We start from the raw sequence: 26,368 nt of genomic DNA on the forward strand, positions 1-26,368 counted from the left end.
TTGAAGAGAGGGAAAAAAAAAGTATGGTAGTGGCGGTCAAAGTCGGTCGGCCGTCCGTCCTGTCGCGTACGACCAAAAGTCACCAAGCCTCGTGGAGTCGGGTTGTCGCGATCCCCTGAGACATGGGGTACTATTTCCTCGTTTCTTTTTCTGCTTCTTTTTCTTCTTCCCGTGTCTAGAAAACGAGTGAAGGGGAATTGGGCGAAAGGACGGGGTGGAAGCACGCGACGAGGACCTCTCTCGACGACGCAATGGGAGTCAAAGCTGGCGGGCGAGCAGCGCCGCAGTGAGCCAGTCGAGCAGCTGCAGAGAGGAGGATGGGCAAGCGCAGGAGGCGGTGGTGATATTGCGTCGCTGCGAGACTGTAGTGCAAAGCACAGTGGCAGTAGATTCTGGCAATCTCGGAGAAGGGGGAGGAAGCCGGGCTAAGTTGGCGATGGACGTTGCAGGAGGCGGCTGTGGTTGGCTGGCGGGCTGCCTGCTTAACCGCCTCTGGCTGTAGCGAGCAGCGCTACGGGCGGTGCGTCTGCCGGGGGGGCGCTGAGCTGGAGTACGCGAGGGGACTCTGCGTGCAGTGTCGCCGCCGCGGTCGTCTCGAGTACCGTCCCCGTACCCGCGCACGCCAACCACTGCCACTGCAGACAGCTCTCCCCACGATGACCAGACTCTGGCTCGACGGTTATTTCTTTGCCTTCAATGCATCCCAGGGTTTCTGCTGCAAAACCCGGCAAAGCCGCGCTCTGGAGCGACTCGCCCGCCACTAAGAGTCTGTCACCGGCCTGTTGGCCTGGGGGGCTTGCCCAGGCCTTTGGCCCACCCGCTCATTTGCCAGCAGTGCGCCAGGTCGATTCGGGTGATGTCGTCGACAAGGGTTGATATAATCGGTGGAACTCTGTGATTATGACCTGGTGAAGAGCTTTCTCTGCAGCCCGGGATGCTTGCCTTGTTTCTTCTTCTTCTTCTTCCTCTTTTCTTTTCCCGGTCTTCATCTCGTCATGTGATGGATAGGGCAGAGATGGAAGCAGGCAGAGAAGATCCAGCTGTCTGGTGCAGGCTCCACGGTCCAGGCATCGCGACGAGGCCCGTCAGTTGGCTGCCGCAAGGCCCTGTCGCCCGTTTCCAGCGGGCATGGGCCCCTGCCGGGCTCTCTGCATAGCACTGGACGTCTGGTGGTGGTGCGGTGGCAGTATTGGAGACGGGCAATGGCATGCTGCGAGAGAAGACTGGACATTGCACGGAGCCTCGGTCATCAGCATCCGCCTCTCAGGATCTCAATCACATTCGTCACAGCATCCACAGCGTCCAACAGCAGTCGAGACCGGGTCCGAGTGAAGCATCGCCAGCAGAGATAGTATTGATACTATTACTAGTAGTAGTAGCTGCTCTGGAGCAATAAGCCTTGGATCAGCTCTGCCTGTAGACGCAGCCGTGGCGACTACCGTATTGCCCCGGACGACAAGGTCAGCCCGGGCCAAGCGAGTGCATGTTGTAGATGTACCGCTCGTATGAGTGTCTGCATGACCGGGGCTGCATGGGGGCACCTCCAATAGTATTCGTGACCACAAGTCCGAGCCGTGGTAAGCTCTGGTCTGCGTATCGATACATGTCCTTGCCGTGATGGAGTGCGTTGCAAGTATAGAGTACCTGGTGAAGCGAGAAAGACAGCTCAGAGGAGGAACGAAAGGGGAGATGGTGACATGAGCATATACCATCAGATTCACGAACCCATTCTCGTCATGGCTTTCACTGTTGCCTCAATGCACCAGATGACCAACGGCTGCATACGCAAATATGTTTCGCCCGGCAGAAACTAGGGACTCGCAGTCCAATGCGTCGCAACAGAAGAACAACCAAAGGGCCAAAGAGCGCAGAGTGAGTGAAGCTGCTTGTGCTCTTGTCTTCGTTCAGCCTGCCGAGATCAGAAGAGAGTGAAGCTGCGGCAATTCGCATCAACCAGTTAGTGACTTTGGAGTAAGACAACAACGATGCCGCACAATTCACACAATCTGTGCGACCGACGATCCGTCACATGTGGTGAGCATACGAGCCTGTCTGAGAGGATGCCATAGTAGTATATCTGTATCGTGGCATCTGCTGACGATGCCACAGAACCGATCGATTCCCCTGCAACACCAAATTTTGCAAGTCACATCCATCAGGCTTGTATCTGTCCTCCGTACATGTACTGGATGGACATGGGTGTTTCCCTCCATGAACACTCGACCATACACGTCAGTGCGATCGGTTGGATGAAACACCATCGTGAGCATCGCGCCGCCAAACAGACAAGCAGTTGGGCCAGCCTCAACTGACAACCAGACAGTCCAAACACCCCTCTATCCTTGATCCGAGCCCTGAAACCGTTCTTTCAGCCACGGTGGGGAAACTGCTGCTCGACACACATTCACGCAGGCACGCAGTGGACGGGGAGGACGGGAAACATGTGCATATGCGAGCACACGGACGGTGGCAGCCAGCGAAAGCTGAAAACCGTGTGATGGCCGTGCAGAGTGGCTGGCTCACTTGATACAAGTATCCGGGATGGCAATCCTCGCGGGATAAGAGCGTCGCGATGCCGGGTGCGGAGTGCGCCGTTGAACCTCCATCGAATGTCACCCCAACCGACCCTGGAAAATCGAGCTTGCATATCCTTCTGTGAGATCAGACGAGGAAGCCCAGCCTGTATAAGGTATATACGCATGTGTATCGCGCTGGGCTGCCTTGATATCTAGCCACCTTGATAGCCAGATAGCCCCTCGAGAGGATGGGGAGGACAGCATCTGGCTCTAATCTCAGGCCACATACACGAGAAATTGCAGAGGGCGACGGACGGTGATACGCATGGGGGGAAATGACCTCATCACCCTGCAGACGAACATTCCGCGCCTATTTTTGGACAGGGCTGGCGGGAGTTGACGGGCTGAGGTCTCGAAGGGCGACTCGTGGGAACAAGCAAACAATCCAGAGGCGTGGCCCGGCTCTTACATGCAGGCAGAATCACGTACGAGAGCATCGGTGTAGATGGAGCTACACAGCGAAGAGGCACGGCGACGCCCCTTGGCTCCAGACGCAGCCAATCAGGGGCTCAACGGTCTGTATGCTGTACTACCAAGCTCATGTTCAAGGGCCCAAGTTAGCTGGTCGAATCAACTCGTCTGGACGCTGGCCAGAGTCCATGCAGTTTCCTGGCAACGATGCGTCAATTCCTCCGGGGCGGCGAGTAGGCGTATAAATGCGTCCCGTCGTCGTCGGTTTTCATTCGCAGGAGCAGACATTTGGTTTGTTTATCAGCAGACCAAAGAGTCGGTCCGTTCGTTTTCCGCAGAAACACAGCTTCTTGCTCCAACAAACCACCACCACTATGACTCTTACAACAACCCCAAAGCTGCGCAAAACACGGATTGTCTGCATCTCCGACACGCACAACTGCACCGTCAAGCTCCCTCCGGGCGACGTCTTGATCCATGCTGGGGACCTCACTAACAAGGGGAGCATCTCAGAGGTAAGCTGTCGCCTTTTGTTGGTGCTCTGGCCCATTCGCGAGTCTGGCGCCCTTGACGTCACACTTCTGTACAAGGGCTGACCTTGGGGTGCGACGACATGAAAGCTCTCTCGGGCAGTGAAATGGCTTGAAGAGGCCGATTTCGAAGCCAAGATTGTCGTGGCGGGTAAGCGGTGATGTGCTGTCAACCGACTGAAAAGATGAACTGGCATTGCTGACGATCAGCAGGCAACCACGACGTCACCCTGGATGAAGACTTTTACTTCCATCACGGCGACCACTTCCACAACAAGATCAAGCAGAATCCGGCGGACTGCATCAACCTGCTTGCCTCCTCGCCATCTCTCACCTACCTGTGCCACGATTCGGCCACCATCCGTCTCAAGTCGCCCACGGGCCCGCATACCGAGTTCACCGTCTTTGGCTCTCCGTACTCTCCTCGCAGCGGACTTTGGGCGTTTTACTATGAGGCACCGGCATCTCAGGATGGCATCGGTGCTGACCTCACTTCGCTGTGGGAACTGATCCCGCTCGAGACTGACATCGTGGTAACGCACACGCCGCCACGTACGCACTGCGATCAGCCCGACGGCCAGCAGTCAGCCGGCTGCGAGGCCCTGCGGCAGGCGCTCTGGAGAGTGAGGCCCAAGCTAGCCGTCTGCGGGCACATCCACGATGGGCGAGGCGCGGAGCGAGTGCTCTGGGACCTCGAGAACAAGTCCACGCCCTACGCAGAGGGGGCCGCCATGCCGTGGGAGGATCCGGGCGCGGGCAACAACAAGATGAGCCTGGTCGACCTCACGGGCAAGGCGGGCAAGACGCCGGCTCTCGCAAACGACGGCTCGCACCCGGGCCGGCCTAGCCATCAGGACGACCAACAGACGGCCTCCACGCCAGCTCCCTCGGGGCCATACTCGGAGGAGTCATCACAGCAGGGCTCTAGCGTCGCTGCCCAAAAGCGAGGCGGCGGTGACGGCGATGACAGTCTGCTGGGCTACGGGGGGGATCCGGCGTCTGAGGACTGCGATCGTGAGGCGTTGGCGGGAAGGCAGGGCCGCAAGGAGACGTGCGTTGTGAATGCGGCGATTATGAAGGGGGGTTATCCGCACGTCGGGGGAAAGCAGTTTAGCAAGCCGATTGTGGTTGATTTGTATCTGCCTGTGTGGGAGGATTGAGCTTGATGACATTGAGCGACATTGAGCAACACTAATGAGCGATGAGCTTTGGCGGATCTGATGAGGCTTGAACGAACCTTGGAGGAAGAAGAGTGAATAGTGTAAGGGGCAGAAGAGACGCATGGCGACGAAAACGACTCCCGAAGAAGCGGCTGAAAGCATGAATGGTCAAGTGGGAGTAGTGTGTTTTGTGGCATGTAGCATACTTGTTAAGATACACCGTAGTGTGATCAGCGATGTTCGAGATACTCGCACAAGACGTGACTTCTTAGTCGGTACGCCCTCAATGATGTTGGATGGATAGTCGCGGATGCCAGCAGGTTCAGCCATTGACGAATGAACAGGAGGAACTAGCAACCCATGACAGGGACAGGGACAACGAAGCAATCTTTTAAATCGATCCAGAATGATTCAAATGGGTAAGTTGTATAGTAGTTGACAAGCCCTGCCTAGCCAGCAGAATGGTCATGATAAGTCAGACCCTTGGAGCGGACAACACATCCCATCCATACCAATCCATCCAACTAAGGTACGGGCTTAGACGAATCGTGGATCGTTGTTTGGGTATGTCCGATGCAGGGCCAGCGCATTATGCCCACCCTCTTTTTTTCTTCCCATCGTCTCCCCCCCCCCCCCGCCATCCAGCCCCCAGGGCTTTGTTGTTACCCGTAGGTAAGTAGTATTTGCCTACGATGGAAAATCACTCAGATCGAGGAGGTACCTGGACTTGCTGGACTTGGACCTGATAAAATCACCGTATGTATGCACTTGCGCTTTGGAACCCCCTGCGTCTGCGTCCATCTATGGGCTACGGATGATGGGACTAAGGGGGTGTTTGGATCACATCACACGCTTCTGCGTTGCAGATGCCTAAGGTACCTAAAGTGCTTTGTTCCATACTGAAGTAACCCTTCCCACAGGAGAAAAAGAAGGGGTGGAGGCAAGGGGGAGGAGGATTGAAAGGATGAAGTTGCAGACAGGTTTGGGGTGCGGTAAGTCGTACTGCAAAGTAGGTCAGTAGCGAAATTCTGGGGGCTTTTTGATGTCTGCCTACGTGTGACATGTCGGTAGATGTAAAGGTAGTTGGCCCTTTCTGACGAGAAGGAGTGGTGTTTCTGTTGTCTACTTTAGGGGGAAGTATCCAATGAGAAACTGCTTTGAGTGGTTTTGATGAACCGGATGGGGCGAGACATGTCATGTACGGGGAGCAAGGGCATGTATGTATGTAGATACATCTATCCCCGGCATGTTGTGGTAGGTATTCCGGGGTAAAAGAGACAAGAGATATGATTATGATGTTTGATTTGCTGCTTCCCCTCTTTTGTTTGTACGGACTGTCTTCCGGTCGTCGGAAGAATATGTACGAGTATGTATGTATGTATGCCGGTGATTGTGTTTTCTCTTTGGCGCAGGATGTTGGTTTGCCTTTCTACTAAGTAGTTCCTATGCGAATCCCCTTGCTTTGGCGTAGCACTACTTTTGTATGAAGGGATTTGTGGTTGGATTTGAGTTGTAGGCTTACAAGGCAGATGGAGGGATGTCGGGGAGATGGGGAGTCTGAGAGGGTGATTGGGAGGTTGGGCCTACTAGTTTTGTGGCGGCGCCTCTTTGGAGGGGGATGGATGGGATTCTGGTAATTGAAATGATCTGGCGGTGAGCGTGCTTGGGAGTGGCTTTCTTTCTGTTGAGGGATTGATTTGCTGGGTTAGATATCTTTGTGAGGAGAAGTATTTGCCTTGGTTTTCTTGTATGTTTTTGTCTTGGGTCAAGGTGTGTAGGGTAAGTTGTTGCTGCGAGTTGCGAGTTGGGAACATGAGGAGCAGCCAGTTGGGAGTGGGATTTCCATCTGCAAAAGAGACAAGGATCTAGTCGACCGCATCCCTTCAGGAATTTCAGCAAATAAGAGCTCGTCCAGTTGACAGAAAAGCAAACTCCAAGGGTGACCTCTTCTGCAAGCCTCCATCCCCAGACAGCGAATCTGATCAGTGAATGGTCCAAAAAGAAAAGGTCGAAAACCTTGAAGCCTGTCCTGCATGTGGTCTTTCTGGGTGTGAGTGGATATGGTAACCCGCATGCAGCCCGTCTTGTTTTTCTTGGTTGAAAAGGACGTCTCGTGGACATGTTTATGTGCTCACCGCCCCGTGGATTCTGACTTTTGGACCGAGGAGGGATGTTATTGGATGAGATGGAGTATCCTGTTTTTTTCTTTTCTCGTCTTTTCTTTTTTTTTCCCCTACTTGCTTCTTCTTCTGGGAGAAGTTGGATGTTCTTGGGTGCGGCGTGCGGATGTGCGGAATTACATACCTACATATAGGTGATGCGGGTTTTCTGTCGGGAGGGATTTGGGTGGACTTTTTGGGACGTGGTTGTGAGGGGGGTGGACTGGAGATGCGATTTCATCCTATCAAGTGGTGATTTGCGTGGAGAGAAGAGTGCCTAGTGGTTGGAAGAAGCCGTTGTGATAACTGATGGGAGAAAAAAGTGAAGCCCATGATTTTTACATGGCTCACCAGGTCTCATGGGCTCCGCGGTTGGCGCGCCTTGGACCAATGGCAAGCAAGCATTTGTTGCTGCGCGAAGATCGATAGAACCAGTAATAATTCATGAGGAGACAAAACCTGGAGGTGGCTTTCTTGTAGCGTTTTGAGACGAGGTGTGTGTTGTGTCTTGTGCCCTTGATGCGGAAAGGAAAAACCAGGGCTGGGTCTGAGCCAAACTGTGACGGAAGCAATCACGAGCTGCGAGATGAGACTTGTCGGCAATTCATCATTGGCGCATACGCTTGTCATTGGCGATTGTGATATGCTTTTTACATCCGTCTGTCCACCTTTAATCTTAAGGATTGACAAAAACAATACAGAAAGATTTTACTCTGGTCTTTTAAATACAAGCTCCAGGAGGGAGTATGTAAGTGCGGTTGAAGTCTTAACTCTTTCTCTTGCTTTGCCCTGAAGCGTAAGACATGGAACCTGCGGCCTCCCTCTTCGCCTCCCCAGCAGTTGTGATGCCGCTGTCAAGCGACGAACCTCGTCCAGCGGATCGAGAACCTTTGCTCAGGGCAGTGAATCCCACCTCCGTTTCGCGTAGCAATGTAGTTGACTGCTCCCTATGCAACTCCCGAGTCGTATGCCGTGCTTCATCGCAAAGTACAGCAACATGTAGTATCAGCAGACTCCCCAATCAGACGATTTCTCTCCTCCCAGCTCCAGCATACGTAGCTCTCCAGTATCAGTCTGCTTCATTCTTCAATGGTACAATATGTGCATCCAAGATGATCGCAGAGCACTGTATAGCTTGCGCCAATGACACCCCAGCAACAAGCGCCCGACCATCTTCGCTAGCACCAAATCTCGTCCAAATCACCACCACATGGCTTCTCAGACTTGTCCACAGTGGCGAAAAAACGGCCGGCCATCTTTCCCTTGGAGCTTCCCCACGTGGCCAGTCACAGGACCCGGGACGGCATTTCTCGCTGTTCCAAGAAAAAAGAGTCAGATGTTGCGATCCGACACTGCGCCGGAACCTGATTCATTAATGGCTCGCCTTATGCAGTAAATTACATGCAGCTTTCTTTGGGCGTTGCATTTGCGGTGGCATCAGCAGTCCATAGTGAGCTTGTTCGATGATGAGGTGACGCTGACGATTGTTCGCATTGACCTTGGAGGGGGGTTTTGTCTCGGGTGTTCAATCACAGCCTCTTTCTCTTCGGGACGCGGGCGCCGTCAAGTGACGATCCCCCCTCCCTTGATGGAAAGCTCCCGAGATCAGCTCCAGCTCTCTGTCACCTTACAAGTATGTAGCTTGTACATGTACTTCTGAGCTGCAAGTCGATTGCTTCAATACCTTACAAGTAGCTCCCTCAAGCTACCCTTGTCCTCCACATACAAAGCTCCAAGGTCATCAAATGGGCATTGGGTTTGGCTAGTGTGATGTGATTCACAGCTTTAACCCGTAACGAACAGCAACAGCTCAGCTGGCGGGCAAGCCAAGCGGGCAAAGCCTCGTTCTTCATCTCACATGAGCTCCAAAGACCCCTGCCGGGCGTCTAACAATCACCGTCATTGTCCATTTTCCCTCTTTGCCGCAATAGCAATCGTAACGCCAGCACTCCGTACAGACAGTTACGTACTAGTAGGTAGCTCTAGGAGGTCGAAAACCGCGCACTATGTGTACCGTTAACTTCGAGAAGCCCGTGAGGGGCGTCTTGCCTTTGTTGCTACTACTAGTACAACTACTACTACTAGTGCCGGCGACGGGCTAAAATAAGAGACGGCCGCCAGCGGATCATCCGCTGTCCCGTACGGTTTCTTCATGGCGTTGGATCTAAACAACAATGGGGGCATCTGTTAAGTCTCTGCTGGTTTTGAAGAAAGCTTTCGATGTACCTTTACCTTCCAGTTTCCAGGAATTGTCACCAAGATGTACAGGTAGACCTGGGCTCATGTAACGTACGGTAATCAGAGCCTGATCCTTGACGTGCACTCAGCCTCCATGCAAGACAGCGCCGCCTCGAGCCTCGCACACAAGTATTACTACTACTAGTAGTACCACAGACCACAGCAGCATCCCGCTCTTCTTGCCCTTCGTCTTCTCATGACAGCCCCCCCAAGAAGGCCACCATGTGGAAACGCTCCGCTCGCACCGTACCGTTTAACCCGCGCCGTATTTCCTCTCGTGACTTGGGCCCCGTCACTTTTCGTCACCCGCAGAGCCTGTTTACTCTCAACCCCATCGTTTGGTTATTTCTTTCTTTGCAGGTCACGTTGGAATGATCGACTTCTGTCCGCTCCCCCTTTGCCCGCTTCTGCTGACGAGCGTTGGAACGCCGCTGGCGGAGCGTCTAGATCCTGATGGGGGGCTCCGTAACACCTAGTACGGAGTACGGAGCGTGAGATAGTACTGGGTTTCCGCCTTTTTGATGCTGACTTGGGCGGGTGAGGCGTACCTCGTTCTCCAGGCGTTGCTGGGGGAATTGGGTCTGCAGGGCAGCTTTTGTCTCCTCTTCTCTCTCCACAGACTACGGACTACCTTGAATACGGATACTACGAGTACTACTACTACTATTACTAGCAATAACGCAGCTTCAGCTCAGCTCCCGGCCAGAATACGCTACAATAGTTGCTGCAGTATCTATCATGTACAAGTATGTCCAGTCTATGGACGAGAGTGACGGAATTCCCCCCTCGTTAGCCCAAGAGTGGCCCGACTCGTGTCCAGTCAGGAGAGCGTGGCTTGGCCCTCTTGGACGCGGGTTTTCATTGGGGCCCTGTCGTCACCTGGCTGGGCAAATCGAACCGGCGTCAAATGGAATCTCTTGGAAGCAAGCCTTCTCTTTCTCTGGTCTTGGACCTTTTCCCGCCAAAGCTCTCATCTGACAGGGCCAACGCTGTCCAATCACGCAGGGCCCTATTCTTTTGCCCGTCCCACAGCCTCGCTGGCCCGCTTGTACAGTAGACGACGATAGCTAGAGCACCCCCGTTCAAACGACTAGGTCAGATCCAGGAACAGCTGCCGTCTCATTGTCTAGATTCCCAAGTTTTTCTTTTCTTTCTTTCTTTTTTTTTTCTTTCTTCGCCAACCAGATGCGTAGAAGCCGTGGCTTATCCTTTTCTAGATTCCATCCCCCTCTCTGCTCCGTACGCTGGCACATCGACTGGAGGTGGGCAGCGCCGGCTGGACATGGACAAGGGAGGGGAAAAGGGATGTTTAGCGGCTTCTGTTGAGGCGTGATAGGTAGGCGATGGGCTTCTGATGGTTTGGAAAAGGGCAGCCCCAGAATGGTGTCATGCAGTTGACGCCGGCGGGCAGCGAATTGCGAGTCGCGGGCCTCATGCACGTCGTAAGTAGGCGCAGAAGCAGCAGCCGAAGCAAGCGTTGCGTTGCTGATGTGGGCGATGTGCGTTGCTTCAATTGGTACCTTATCGAGCACATCTTGGAGGACGGTGCCGTGGTGCTTGTCCAAGGGTACCGGATACGTTCTCGCCCTCGCAGCAATCAAAGCAAGGTACGAAGTACAGCGTAGAGGAGGAGATGGAGGGCGCAAAATTGCCCAGTAAAATTGACAAAGGTCGCACTCCATACCACTTATTACTACCTGTATCTTATCCTACCTTACTAGGAAAACCTGGTATAGTACTAGCATTATAGAGGAACCACTAGCATTATAAAATATCAACTAGTATTATAGATTTAACTAGTATTATAGCAGCTATACCTATTATATATTTTTCTATAAGAGATACTTTATCTTCCTAGATAATTATATAATCTTATCTTCTATATTTAGTAATATCCTTAAAGAGAAAATACTAGCACTATTATATTATTAAAGGTATTAAAGAGGTAATTATATTATTTTTTTTAGTATTTTATAATGCTAAATATAAGTAAAGCTATAGGGGATTAAGATTATATATATAAGGAAATAAGACTAAGGTTATTATATAGCTAACTTATATATAAAAGGGCAGGCAGGGAATATAAAAGGCGTTATAATGCCTTTAAATAGGCATTATAGTATAGTATTATATAATATATTATATAATATATTATAGTAAAAGAAAAAAAAATAAAAAGAAAAAAACTAAATATTAAAAATAAAAAAGAATAAAATAAAAAAAGAGAAGATAATATAAGTCTTTTAAAATATTAAGTAATAAGTAATTATATCTTTATTATTAAAGTTTATAACTATACTAGTTAAGGTTATAGTCTTATTATATAAGATTATATATATATTATTTATAAGGCTATTAAAGTTTATATTACTTTAGTAATTATATTTACTTAAGGCTTATTATAATAATAGTAAATTCTTATAAGTTACTCCTTTATTAGTATAATAACCTAAGCTGCTTAAGTTACTAAATTAACTTAATATACTTAAGATATTAAAGGTAAGCATCTTTATTAAGAAATATTATTATTACTGCTATTATAATAATAACTGCTAGTAGCTTAAAACTAATACTTAATATAATATATAAGATAATAAAGGAGACTTAGTATTAATAAGTAAATTAATAATTATTTATGCCTATTAAAGATTATATAAGGCAGGAAGAGGTAGTAATAGCTTATTATCTTATATATTTACTTATAAAATATAGTTAGTTTATATAGTATAGACCTTTTTTACTAGGTTTTTAATCTATTAAAATAAGTCTAGGTTAATATTAATAAAATAAGACTTAAATACTAGCGCTTAATATATTTTATAAATCTTATTTTATAAATTAAGATCTTATATATAAGCCTTAAATAACTAAGATAATTACTCTTTTACTATAATTAATTAAAAGACTATAAGTATTAATATTATTAATATAATATAAAAAAAGTAAAATAGTAATAACTGCTAATTAAAGAATATTATATTATAATTTACTAAATGCTTAATAAACTTATAAATAGCTTAAAAGGTTACTTTATTAAGGTAAAGAAGAATAGTATTATATATTTACTTATTAAAATCTCTAAGGTAAGGTATTTATAATACTAAGTCCTTAATATAGTCTTTACTAATTAAGAAATTAATATACTATAATAATAAGTGTTTTTAAAAGAACTTATTTTAATAGTTTATATAAAAGCTTATTATCTTATTATAAAAGGCGCTAATATTATTTAAAAGTAGCTTATAATTACTAAATATATAGAAAATAGCATTTATTATAAAGGTATTATAATAAAAAATAAGCTAGTTTTATTAATATTATATATTTAGTTAATAAAATAAGTCTTTATATTCTTTTAATAGTATATTAAATAACTAGGGCATTATAGTAATAAACCCTTTAATCTTAATTAGCTAGTTACCTTTTTAATAAAATACTTTTATCTTAAACTCTTTTATTTTAAGGTTATAGTTAAATTTAATATATAGTATATCTTTAAGTAATATAAAGTTTACTTAGCCTAATTTAAAGAATAATTATAAAAATCTATTATAAATAAGCTTAATTATAAGGCTTATTTATAAAGCTTATATTATAATAAATAATATTATTAATATTTAGAATTATACTTATTATTAAGCTTAAGCTTAAAAAGACTAACTTTTAAGGCCTAGCTAGCTAGTATATTAATCTATCTTTAAGATTAAAATAATAAACCTTCCTTAGTTTATTTAAGAAAAGATAAAGTGCTAGTTAAAATAAAAGGCCTAATATTAAGTAACTCTAGCTATTATAACCTTTAATAAAATATTAATAACTAATAGTAAGATATTAAAGAATAATCTTATAATACTTACTAAACTATTAATAGCTAATAAGTTAAAGATGCTTATTAAGCTATTAATAGTTAATAAGTTATAAACACTTAGTAAAGTATAAAGGTTAATAAGTTATAAATTACTTACTTATATTATAATATATAGCTAGATTAATTAATATTAGCTATTTACTAAGATAAATAAACTACTATATAGCTACTTAACTAATAAGAGTTTAAGTTTATTTATAAGTTTATAAGGCATTAATATAACTATCTTTACTTATTTAAAGGGTAATATATAAAGGTATATTATAATAATTAAAAAGACTAGCCTTATAGCAGGCTAGTAAAAGGAGATTTAAAAGATTAAGTAAGGTCTTTTATAAGGTTACTTTAGTATTATAGCAGAGTAAATAACTACTGCCTTTAAGATAATAATAAAATTAAAAGTAATTAAGTCCTCTTATAATACTATAATAAGGGCTGCTAAGTTAATAAAGGCTACTAAGTTAGTTAAGGCTGCTTAGCTAGTTAGGCTTATAATTTAATAATTTAAGAAGTAAAAGGCTTATATATTAAGTTATTAGCACTTCCTTTTAATATACTTTAGCCTCCTTTACTACTATAACTATAACTATAATTACTAGTAGAGCTACTATAATTACTAAGGTCTGCTATAATACCTTAAAGGGATAAATCTATATAAATAGGATTAAGTAAATAATAATAATAAAGCTAAAGGGTAAGTATTATAATAAGTAAAAAGCTTATAAAAAGGTATAAAGTAGCTAGCTTACTAATAGAAGGTTATTAATTAAAGTTAAAGGTTTAGGGCTTAATAAATATTTTAAATAAAGGAAGGTTATAAAAAAAGAAAAAACCTTAATTATTATATATAACTTACTTTTCTTATTAATATATTAAATTTATATTTATTTATTTATTTATTATTTTTTTATAAAGTTTTATTTACTAGTATTACTAGCTAGTAACTAGTGTATTTTATAAGTTAAAAGTAAAGTAAATATAAGGCTATTAGTAATTATAAAGTTAATTTAGTAATTCTTATATCTTAATTAGCTTATAAAAGCTTCTGCTTAATAGCTAGCCTTACTAAATAATGCTAGTAAATATACTGCCTAGTATAGTAATTAATAAGGCAGGTATAGTTTTTTTACCTTTAGTATTTAATGCTAAATTTCCCCTTAACTTTAAACTTCTTTATTATTATCCTTATCTTTAGCTTTATTTTTATTTATATCTCCTTATACTAACCTAGTATTTTTATTATTCTTTACTATTAATATGCTATAAAAGAGGGCTTATAACCCTTATAAGCTAGTAAAGCCTAGACTAGATTTCTTTTATTATTAATATAATATTCTTTAAGAAGCTAATAATAAGACTAAATAAACTATAGAGCCTAAATAGGCTATAGATATTAACCTTAAAGCTAGTAAGCTAGGTTATATAAGTAATAGTAATAACTAGCTTATAAATATTATTAATAATAGTATAAGTATTACTAGTATTATATTTAGTAATTAATCTAGTAATAAATTTAATAGTAACTTTAGTAATTTTATTAATATAACTAAAGGTAAGTAACCCCTTTTATACTTATATAAGTATATGCTAATTAGCTTATATAAAGGCATTATTAACCTAAAAGACCTTAAAAATAATATCCTTAATCTTAAGCCTTAGAATATACTCCTAGCAGGCTTTAATAATATTAAGCTATAAGCAGTAAGGGATTATAATAAAATCCTTACTAATATAAGACTATTAATAAAGGTTATAGCTTTTAATAAAGTTATTAAGTTTAATAAGGATAATAGTAATATACTAAAATAAGTACTATTTAATATTATAAAGACCTTTATTAAGATAATTCTTAAAAAGACTAGGCTATAAAAGGCACTTAAGTTAGTGCTTTTTAATACTATAGCTAAGCTAAATAATCTATTTATTTTATTATTATATTACTAGAACTAGTTTATTAAACTCTTTAAGTTTAATATTAGCTTTAGCTTATTAATATATATTTTTAGCCTTAATTATATTTAATATACTGCCTTATATAAAGTGCTAAGCCTTTTTTATAATAAGTTTAATAAACCTTTATTTTAAATCTAGGCTTTTTTAAACTAATTATTAATACTTAAAGACTAGATTACTAATAGGTTCCCTCTGCTTAATATATATAAGGCTATTATATCTTTTTATATTAAAAAACTGCTAATTAAGTAAGTGTTATAAAAGCAGGATAAGTAAGATAAAACTAGTTAAAATATTATAGTAAATCTCTTTTTTATTAACTTAATAAGTCTTTTTATTATATTCTTTTTATTAAATATTACTAAGAATATATATATTAGTCTAGCTTACTTTATTAATAAGTTATTAAAGCTTTACTACTCTTATAGTTAGGCATTATTAGTTTAAACTATATCTAGTATATATGCTTATATTTTAAATAATAAGCTTAATTATAATAGGCTATTAAAGTATATTACTATTATATTCTTATTTAACTTTATACTATATTATTATATAAACTATTAGTATATATACTAAGAGGTAATAAGTAATAATTTATATAATACTTATATTAGCTATATTTATAATATTAGTTAAGACTTTTAATTTACTTATTATATAGCTAATTATAATAATATAATGCTTTAGATTTAAAAAGTATTTAAGCTAGCTAGTAAGAGGTATTTTAAAAAGCTATTAGTTTATTTATTAATTAGTAATTAGTTTATTAATTAAATAGATAATAAATTTATCTTTAATCTTACTTTTACTTTTATATTAAAAATATATCTAGTAATATATACTAGTAAAAAGATTACCTTTAACTACTATTAAAAAAAGATATACTATAACCTAAGTCCTGCAGTTAATAAGAGTAAAGGTAAGGCTAAGGCTAAGGCTAAGAATAAGAAGGTTTATCTTAAATATAAATATATACTTAATATTTTTAATTACCTTTTTATAATTTACTAAGGTATTTTAAAAAGTAATACTATTATCTTACTTTACTATACTTATTTAATTAAGGCTAAGCTAGAGCTTAAAGCTTATAGTAGAGATTACTTTAAAAAAGGCTAGGATTATAAGTTTAATATTATTATCTTATATTTAATTATAGTCTTTATTAATAGCTTTAATTTATATTAAAACTCTTACTAATCTCTTATTAATATATATATTATTATAGCAGTCTTAAATAGTAAAAACTATTATAAATAAATAAATATATTTTTAATTACCTTTAGCCTATATAGTTTAAACTTTAATAATACTATTAAGGCCTTTTAGTCTTTTAATAAGCTTAACTATAGTATCTAGATAATAATTAATAATAAAGATATTATTATATATATTTTAATACTATACTATATTAATAATATACTATAGTAAAATAAGAATTCTAGCTTTTAAAGTCCTAAAGCCTTTAAGTTTTACTAGTTTTATTAAATTAAGTAATAGGCTATTTAATTAAAGTAACCTAATACTATTCTTAACTTTAATATTATTACTTATAAATAGTATTACTGCTAATTTATTAAGATATGCTATTATTTTAAGTTATTAAAGACTAGCATTACTTAATAAAAATATATATCTTAATAAGGGTTATTTAAAGATTTACTAATACTTATAAAACTTAGCCCTGCTTTAGATTTAATTTTATCTTAACCTCTAAACCTAGCTTACTTAAAGTATAATAGCTTATTTAAACTAATATATAAATTATTACTAAATAAAATCCTAATAGTATTTATATTAAAGTAATATATTAAAGAGCTATACTATTAGCCTTTTTTATTTAAATAAAATATTTATAGTTATTAATTTATTATTTATAAAGCTACTTTTTAACTTTATATATAAAGTAGTTAGTTATTATACTAGGTCTCCTTTACTACTAGTTATAAGCAAGCTATATTTATTTATTATTTTTAAAAAAAGGCTTATAGCACTTTAAGTCTTAGTAGCTAATTAATATTATTAATTTTATTATAAATACGTTTACTAAGCTTACTTAATTAAATAGTATCTTAATAAGCTTAAAGGTATTATATAATAATTAATAAGATATAGTAAATATTATTTTAAAGGCTTATTAAATATATTAATAAATATATCTTTATATATTATATTTAATTATAGCTAACCCTTATATATATAATTACTTTAATTCTTACTAGTTATTTATTAATATAAGCTGCTTTATTTAGCTATTACTTAAGCTAAGCATAATAGCACCTCTACTGCCTTTAGTTATAAATATAATAGCACCTTTACTGCCTTTAGTTATAAGTATAATAACACCTCTGCTACTACCCTTAGCTATAAGTAATATTATCTTAAGTTAAGAAGGCATTAAAGGCTAAGGATAGCAAGATATATTAAAATAAGCTAGATAATATATATATAATATAATATATTTAAATATATATATTAGTATATATTTCTTAATAATTATAAAAAAATATGCCTTACTTATTAATATTAATATATTACTTAAAGAGAATTAATATAAGTATATTTAATTATATTAAATCCCCTTATATTAAGTTTTTTACTAATAATACCTTATTATAAATAGTTTAAGAAAAAAGTATATAAAATAAATTATTTAAATATTAAAAAGCTGCTTTTTATTAAGGTTAATATATAAATAATAATCTAGTTACTACTTTATAATGCCTTTTACTTTAAGGATAAAGAGTTAACTTATTAAATAAGCTTACTATATAAGAAATGCCTTACTTTACTTAATGCTATTTTACTTTATACTAACTAATAAGACTTTATAAAAGATAAAAAAGGGGGGTTTAAGTTAAATATTTATTTAAATACTAATACTAACTACTAATAAGCAACTGTTATTAAGTAGATCTTAACTAGTATAGTCTAGTTAATAAGCTATATCTTTAATAATAGTTAATACTTATTTATTAAGTATGCTAATATAAAGCAGTAATTTTATATTAAGCTATGCTAAGTATATATAAAAGAGTATAGCTAACTTAAGATCTTCTTTTTTTTAAATAAGTAAATATAGTAGTTTAATAAGTTTATATTTATAAATAGGTATATATTAAGTATTCTTATAAAAAGCTATTTAAGGCATTTTAGTAATTACTCTTTTAAGCAGGGGATAAGGCTATTATTACTTTTAGATAAAGTATTAAGCTAGTATTATTAATATCCTAGCATAATTAACTTTATTTATTAATATCTTACTTATAATTATAATATTTATTATTAAACTTATAATTCTATTTTTATTAATTATCTTAAGTAAAAGGATAAAATTAAATTAAGCATATATATAATATATATTAAGATATTAATATTAAAAGTTTAGAAAAATTACTATTACTATATATATAAATAGGAATTAAATATATACTATTATATTAATACTAGTATACTACTAAATAATACTATTATATAGTGTAAATAATTATATACTTTTATAAGAATAAGGGCTAACTTATATAATACTTAAAGAACTTTATTACTATATATTTAGTTAAGGTGACTTTATTTACTTTTATAAAGGTTAAATAGGCTAGGTTAACTAAATCTTTATTTATAAAATAAGTAATTACTATATTTTTATTTTATTAACTATTATTAAGGTTTTAAAAAAGCATAATAATATTTTAAGACTATATAAGATTATAGTTAAGCTTAATAAGCTGCTTTTTATTAATATTAATGCTACTTAAATAAATAAGGTTTATATAATATAGACTAATAATTATAGCACTTAAGTCTTAATTAACTAATAGATAAAATAGCTTTAAATACTAATTAAATAAATAAACAGCTAGTAAGTATATATATAAACCCTTTATAAGCTTAAATATATTAATAAGATAAAGCTATATAAGTAAATAAGTAAATAGTAGTTTAAGGATAGTTTTTATATTAAGTACTTTATTATAAATAAATCTCTTTTTAGCATTTATATATATATAACTAAGTCTTATTACCTATTTATCTTAAAGTATTAATACTAATAATATAAGTACTTACTGCTAATAGTTAGTCTTTTTATATTATAAGCTTAATATTATAATTTACTTACTTAGCTAAGCCTTAGCATGCCTTATAAATACCTAAATAGTTAATATTTAGTTTAATATATTATATATTAATAAATAAGATCTTACTACTACTTAGCCTATTACTTATTATTATAATTAGCCTTTATTATAATTAGCCTTTATTATAATTAGCCTTTATTATAATTAGCTTATAGTAGTTTATAAACTTATATATATCTTAATATTATGCCTTAGTTAATACTTACTCTTATTAATTAAATTATAGCATCTTTAAGGTAAGAATAAGAATAAATTTCTAAATATAGCCTTTAACTAATATATTAATAAGTAAGTAGTATCTAGTGCTAATAATACACTTTAAGAGAATATAAGGTTAGTCTTATCGCTTAAGTATCTTTATATAGCACTTTACTAATATAAATTATAAGGATTAACCTTAGCTTTAATTAATTTAACTGCCTATTAATATTATAAGCCTTAACTAATAATATATGCTAGTACTTTACTATTAAAGTAGTAATATTAATTAGTATTAGTTAAAAGTAAGATAAAATATACCTAGGAGTAGGCATTTAAAGAAGTATATAAATATAAAGGTATAAATTAAGTAGGGATTTATAATTTAACTAGCTAATTATTAACTATAATTTAAATTCTATTAACTAATTAAATTACTTTATAAAGACCTACTTACTATAATACTAGTAAAAATTATAATACTAGCATTAAATATAATACTAGTTATTTAATATAGTACTAAATTTTTATATAACGTTATTCCTTATTATATAAGTGTAATAAGTTTTACTACACTTGCAGCCTAGCTTATTTTCCCGGTAAGGTACACCATGGGACTTGGTTTGTCAGTGGTGGCTCGTGATGCGGGCGACTGTGCTTTCGTGCGTCGTACATACATTGCTCACGTCCGGAGGAGATGGAGCCTCACATGGCACTCTAAGAGGATTGAGGCAAGGAGGAGCAACATCGTAAGGTATCATGTACATACATCGAACTGTACGGAGGGATGAGTGCTGGTGCGCGGCCTGCTCCGTGCATCGGGTTGCATGTAAGTACATACATACCCAGATACAGGTTATCTACTACTACTAGCACTTACATGTAGCTCGCATGCAGCTTCTCTCGCTCCCTGGTCAACGGTCTTGATAGGCAGTGTAATACTACTTGCAGACTATCTCAAGCGCAAAGCGGGTGGGGGGATGAGATGCCAGAGTTACGATGAGCAGCTTGTCTGATGATGGCTGGGATTCGGGGCAATGTGAAAGATGGTCGCTCTGGGAGACAGGAAGGGGGCACATCCGTTGTTCGCGTCCGGTTTGTTCTCGGTGTCAAACGCGCACCTTGAACGACGCCAGGCACAGGACGCGGTGCTTTGGCGCGCTGGTGCCTGTTCCAAATCGCGGACGCATCGTGGCCTGGCGACGGTGCCTTGGGTGCCTCGCATATGCCACTGACTGGACGGCACAACCTTTCTCCCACAGCACTACGGAGTACTACTAGCACCGGTATGATCAAGGGGGGGGCAAGAAGGAAGAGGATCGAGGCAGAGAGGGCCCGCGGAGCAGCAATGTCATTGGCGAGAGCCGCATGTAAGTTCGAACAGAATGGGAGGGGGCTCTCCCGGGGAACATGGAGCAGACAGACGCTCATGCGGCACAGCGAATGATGCTGGGCCATAGGAAGGGGGAGCGTAGCCGAGTGGGTGGCCGGTGACGGAGGATTGCTTGTGACTGGGCGACAGGCTGTGATGCTCGGTGGTAGTGGTGGTGGTGGTGGTTGGTGTTGATACCTGGGTAGTTGAGGCGATACTCTGTGCTCCGGACGAGTACCTGAGGCTGTTTTGAGGTGTGTCCTGTTTGGGCAGCAAGATCGCGATGGATTGTCGCTTGATGGTGTACCTGGCATATGTAGGTATGCCTCCGTGGTCGTCGGAGCTATGATTGCCTGCCGTAGCCTGTCTGGCTGAAGCAAACCTCCATCTGTGAAAACAAGCACCATCTGTACAATAACCTCCGCGGCAACGCACGAGGGATTGCGAGCTCCCCAGGTTGCCCAACCAACGAATTCTTCGCAGCGGGAAGCGGGCAACAATTGAGACGACTCAATCCCGCTCTCTGATACTGTACATACATACATACTTGTATGCAGACGAACAAGCATACTCGCATACTCACATCGGCCTCACCTCCTTTGGGACACTGTTGCATTCTCGTTCTCTCCACAATCTCACCTCGCCCGGCCTGCATCTCGCTTCTGCTCTCGGGCTCTCTCCCTCTCGCTATTCCTGATCCATTGCCTTCTTTCCAGCCATCTGGAAGACTCTCGTTATCTCAGTCATCAGTGGGCCGTTGCTGCATCCAATGATTCAGCGTCGCTTCAACCTTTAATTGCCGACCCCAGGACCCTTGGGACTCCAGTTCAGACGGAGACTGACTTACACGCATATCGTACGAAGTTGCAGCACAGTTGGAGCGGAATCAAGTCGAGCACAGTACAGTACAGGGCCTCGCTAGCCTCTTCCTCCCTCCAGTCAACAAAAACCCCTTCTCACCGCCAGAATCCCACCCATACGAGGTCGGTGCCATCTCATCGCCAGCAGAGATCGTCTTCCGTTTCGTCGTTGGCGCTCGTCAAATATCCATCGGCCATATCATCATTCTGTGTCATCACGCTTCCCACTCTGCCTTGCTTTTTTTTTCTTTCTCTCCCTTTGCCCAGTTTCTTTCGAGTTCCCCCTCGCTCTGTGGAAAAAAAAAAAACTAATACGTGTCTCGCCCGCACTTGTTGGCGAATCCGCATCTCCCGTCGTTTGCTGCAACATCCGCCTTTTTTCCCTCCACGCGGCTCCTGTAAGCGCCTGAGGCTCGTCGCCACTCCTGCGCGTCTGGCTCGAGCCTACGGACACGCCAACGGCAGCATCTTGTCATCATCTTACATGTACAGCGCTGGGGCTTGGGGGAGGGGGAACAGAAACCAGGAACTGGCACCGAGTCCCATATATCAGCCTTGCTCGCCTCTTTTTGCCAAACACAATCCAGCAGTTTGACTCATTCGTTTGCGTGAAGGGCGAAGAATTGCTCACACTCTCTTCTCTCGCCTTGTTCGTCATCCCCGCAACGTAACCGTAACTCGTCGTCATTCTGCACGGACAGCCGGTGCGAAGAAAGAATCAGATCCAGGCGACTGGGCCCCTGCTGCTCGACAACGGACTGGGAGTACGTGGGCGGTACTTTGCGCATCAGCCGACAGCCCCTCGTCGTGCGTCTCACGTCCCGGTACCCCTCGCGTCCCTTTTGTATCTCCCCTTGGGGTTTGGCTCGGTTTGGGTCTGGTCTGGCGTGGGAGTGAACGGAGAAGAGCAGAGCAGAGCAGAGCAGAGGCATCGAGAGAGAGATACGGAGCAAAGTACCTGCACCCTGGCAGATGCATTTGTCGCGCATTTCTTGGAGCATTGCACCCATCGGGCGAGGTAGCAGGACTTGCAGGCTGTTGTCGTAGCGAGTACATGTAGGCGCTGCTGCACCGCATACTACATACCTACCTAGACGCTGCTGTGTGTCGTCGACCCGATTGAAGCCAATTCGCAATTGCAACCTGCAGCGAAGGCGGGAGAAGACGAGAGGCCACAGTCCGTGACAGTGAGCGAGATCAGCTATTCAGTCACTGCAATTGCGCCCATTACTCACTGCTCGCTCATCCGCCCCGTGTCTTGCTCCGGCCTCGTCACGCGCTCGCCCTCTGGCTGACGCATTCACTTGCGCTCCTCCCGCCGGCCCTGACCAATCCAGCTTCTTCTTTCGCCTTCCCCGAAACCGCCGCCGCCGGGATTCCAGAGATTCCTGTTACCGTTGCGCCAGCGAGCGCGAGCATTACAGGACTACAGCACCAAGAGCGATAGCGAAGTGACTGGACGCCTTCTCGCCAATTCCGCAGTCATCAATTACCTAACCCACCGTCGTCGTCCGTCTCAGCCACGGCCGGTCGCCATCCCGAGGCTCAGCGTCTTCGCTCTGCTGCCCTTTTAACCCGCCTCGAGTCGCCCGCCTCTGCCGCCACCCCTCCTCGCCCATCGATCAGGACAGACGACATCTCACCATCCACAGCCCACCAGCCAGCACCAGAGCCTCCCCACCATCCATCCATCGTTCGTCCACGGCTAGCAGGACGGATCCGACCTAGCTGAGGCACCATCACGACTCGACCAAGAAAAGACTCGCCCCCCTCCTTTTCTGCGCTCCGCTGCCAGCACTACTGTAGTAGCGCCAGAGCAGCACCTCGTGCCTGTGCTCGTACCTGTGCGCGTACCTGTACCTGCACCCGTCCCTGGCCTGGTAACTCGTACCCGGTACCTCCCAGCGTTGCCCGTCCCTCCCACTCGCACAAGCAGCTGCTCCCCCCCTGGCCCGGTTTTCCGTCCGCTGGGCGAATCACGGCGTGCAGCGCTGCCCAGGCCCGTGACCTCAACGACTCTGCCCGCCCTCAGGCCCAAGGTACAGGCGACAAGGTACACGACGAGGTACCCGACGAGGTACTTCCCTTACCTTACAAGCACCGCAACAATCCCCTCTCCCAGGTTCAGTCCAGGCCAGGCCGCAAGGAAGAAAGCCAAAAAAAGGGACCAGGCCCAGATCTTGCTTCCCTTTTTCGCATTTGCATTTGCATTTGCATTTGCAAGCCTTGTGTGCTTCGTTGCATCTGTCTGTCCACCGTCTGCCCGCCGTCATCCCTCTTCCCTCTTCCCTCTTCCTCTGCCCCCTTTCGTCGCTCGTCTGATTTCCTTCCACTTTCCTTGTGCCTTTCTCTTGCGTCTCTGGAAAGCTGTCATTCCTTTGCAAATCAGCGGCGGCTGGCATTCCATTGCGCTGCCCGGCCTGCTGTGATTCGCCGCCTTTCCGCATTACCGCCTATACAGCCCTCGACCGAGTCACTGCTTCGCAAAGTCGCCTCCTCGGGATCATCTCGAGCAAACTGTGACCTTGTCGTCTTCTGTTTCCTTCTTCTACATTCGCAGCTTGTCCAGCAGACATTTGGGGACTGTTTTCGCCTCAATCGCCGTCGCCCAGGGCTCGATGCAAGCCGCCTCCCGCAACCTCCTATAACCCAGAACTCGAAATAAGCCTCATCCGCCGCTAAAAGCGCCTCTGCCGTCCACTTTGCTCCATCCGCCATCCCAACATGAGCTCCACGCCTCTCCCGGATCACTACAAAGTTCTCGGCGTCAACAAGGATGCGCAAGTAGCGGAGATTCGGCTGGCCTACCGCAAGCTGGTCCTCAAGTGTCACCCCGACAAGGTGCAGGATCCCGCCCTCAAGGCGCAGAAGCAGGAGGAGTTCCAAAAGGTCCAGCAGGCCTACGAGCTGCTCACCGATGAGGAGGAACGCAGGAAGTACGACGACCAGGTCAAGCTGGCCGAGCTCAAGGAGCAGCTCCGCAAGACGTCTGTTTCCACCCCGCGATCAAATTCCAAGTACGCCGAGTACGAGATCCGCACCGCCGAGCCTCCTCGCGCCTCGTCTTACAAGCCGGCCACCAATGTCCCCCCGCCCGCAAAGGGGTATACCTACCCGCGATCCTATGAGGATGATGTAACCTTCAGCTCTCGAGTCTACCAGACTGGCTCCTCTCGCGCGACCAGACGCGAGACCACCTACGTCGACGGCCGCTCAAAACGGGATTCTGAGCGCGAGGCCAGGGAAAAGGAAAGGGATCGAGAGCGCCGAAAGAAGGCCGACAAGGAAGAGGCTGCTCGTCGGGAAAAGGAGGCCAAGGAGGCCAAGGACGCCCGCCGAGAGAAGAGAGCCAAGGAGAAGCAGCGCGACAAGGACATCAAGCGCGAGTCCGAGGACAAGAAGAAGCACACCAAGCCCTCGGCTACCTACGTGGAGGACTACAGCGACGAGGCTGCTCCCGCTGCCAAGTCTGACAAGAAGAAGTCGTCATCGTCGAGCAAGAAGTACGATGAGAAGCGTGACCGAGATCGCTCGTCTCACCGCGACGACATACCGGTGGTGTCTTCCCCCGCGCCGGCCCCTGTTCGCTCCTTTACCGAGTATGCCACCAGCAAGTACGTGGAGCTCCCGCGAACTGTGCCGGCCGCCCCGGAACCGTCATCTTCTTGGGAGGATACCCATGCCAAGATCAAGGACGCCAAATCCTACATGGAGGCAGCTCGGGCCAAGGAGAGCGTTGCTCCCGGCGGCCTGAAGCGATCCATGACGTACGGCCCGCGGATGGCCCAGCCTCCCGCAGCCCCTACCCCCCCACCCCTTCCCAACCAGCCATCCCCCTTTGCTGCTCCCCACGACGACGACGTTCGTCGTTCGGCCGCGCGGCCTCGCCGTGGCTCAACGGAAAGCAACCGCCCCGGCGGAGACAGGTATCGAAAGTCGTCGAGGGAGCCGATCCCCGCCGAGCCCGTCGTCATGAGCGCCTCCCCCAACAGCCGCCACGCGCATCCTCCCATGTCCGGCTCGCCTCCTCATCTGTCCAGGACAAACACCATGCCAGCTGATGCAAGCTACCCCCGAGCTGTGCCCATCACGCGCTCCCAGACCTACAACTTCGGAGACGGAACCGACCCTCGTGGGCGAAACCGTACGCGTTTCCAGTCGCAAATTGACGAGGAGGATTCGGACGAGGTCCATGACCACCGTGCCAGAGACCGAAGGCATCACGGCGGCAGGCGAGAGCACTCCGTCGATCCAGTATACACCGAGTCCCGATATCCCTACGAGCGACAGACATCGTACAGCCGCCGCCCCGAACCGGAGCCGGAGCGCTATGCGCACTACTCCTCTGGCTACGACAGCCGGCCCGCGATGCCGGCCCGCGATACCAGCTATTCCACCTCGGGGGGATCTGGCCAGTTTGCCAAGGTCAAGACGTCCAAGAACTACGGGTACGACGACGTCCACTACTCCGCCTACCACCACCAGAAGCCACGTGAAGAGTACACGTACGCATGACGGCGTTGGTCTTCCATTCTTATACTTCATTTCATATTCTTTCTGCTGTTACTCCCCGTCTACGACCTCTTTCTGGTTCTGGCCGAGCGATATTATGCCGAGGACAAACCGCCCCCACGGAAGTCTTGGAGCTTCCCTGACTTTTATTAACAGAACTGTTTACATGCAACAAATCAACTCTTTTTGTTTGGAATTTCCCAGAAGTCGACCTTCGTTTCTTTTTTCCAGCTTGGTTTCATATTACGAGAATGATCTATCTTACGACTACAACATTTACGCGGAGTGCACTGGTGTGCTTCCACGATATGGGATGATGGCTTTTCCCTTTACAAACGATACGCCTGATGTTGGCAATCTTTTTTACTTTTCCCTTTTCCTTTTATCTTTCCTCG

At 42.7% G+C, this 26,368-nt stretch overlaps 2 protein-coding genes across 2 annotated transcripts; both read left to right on the plus strand.

Annotated features, from left to right (window-relative positions):
* Positions 1-3,361: 3,361 nt before the first annotated feature.
* Positions 3,362-4,677, plus strand: BBK36DRAFT_1162194 (Metallo-dependent phosphatase; the record flags this gene model as incomplete). The annotated part of the gene is made up of 3 exons (XM_024894424.1): positions 3,362-3,502; positions 3,608-3,668; positions 3,731-4,677. 3 exons carry the CDS (start codon positions 3,362-3,364, stop codon positions 4,675-4,677), a joined length of 1,149 nt encoding a protein of 382 aa, XP_024746806.1.
* A 19,508-nt stretch (positions 4,678-24,185) lies between these two features.
* BBK36DRAFT_1126385 (DnaJ-domain-containing protein) lies at positions 24,186-25,976 on the plus strand (the record flags this gene model as incomplete). Its single annotated transcript, XM_024891372.1, has 1 exon — positions 24,186-25,976. One exon carries the CDS (start codon positions 24,186-24,188, stop codon positions 25,974-25,976), a length of 1,791 nt encoding a protein of 596 aa, XP_024746807.1.
* Between the last annotated feature and the right edge of the window lie 392 nt (positions 25,977-26,368).

This window comes from Trichoderma citrinoviride (genome assembly GCF_003025115.1).
Source record: "Trichoderma citrinoviride strain TUCIM 6016 unplaced genomic scaffold BBK36scaffold_13, whole genome shotgun sequence".
In the NCBI taxonomy this organism is placed as follows: domain Eukaryota; kingdom Fungi; phylum Ascomycota; class Sordariomycetes; order Hypocreales; family Hypocreaceae; genus Trichoderma; species Trichoderma citrinoviride.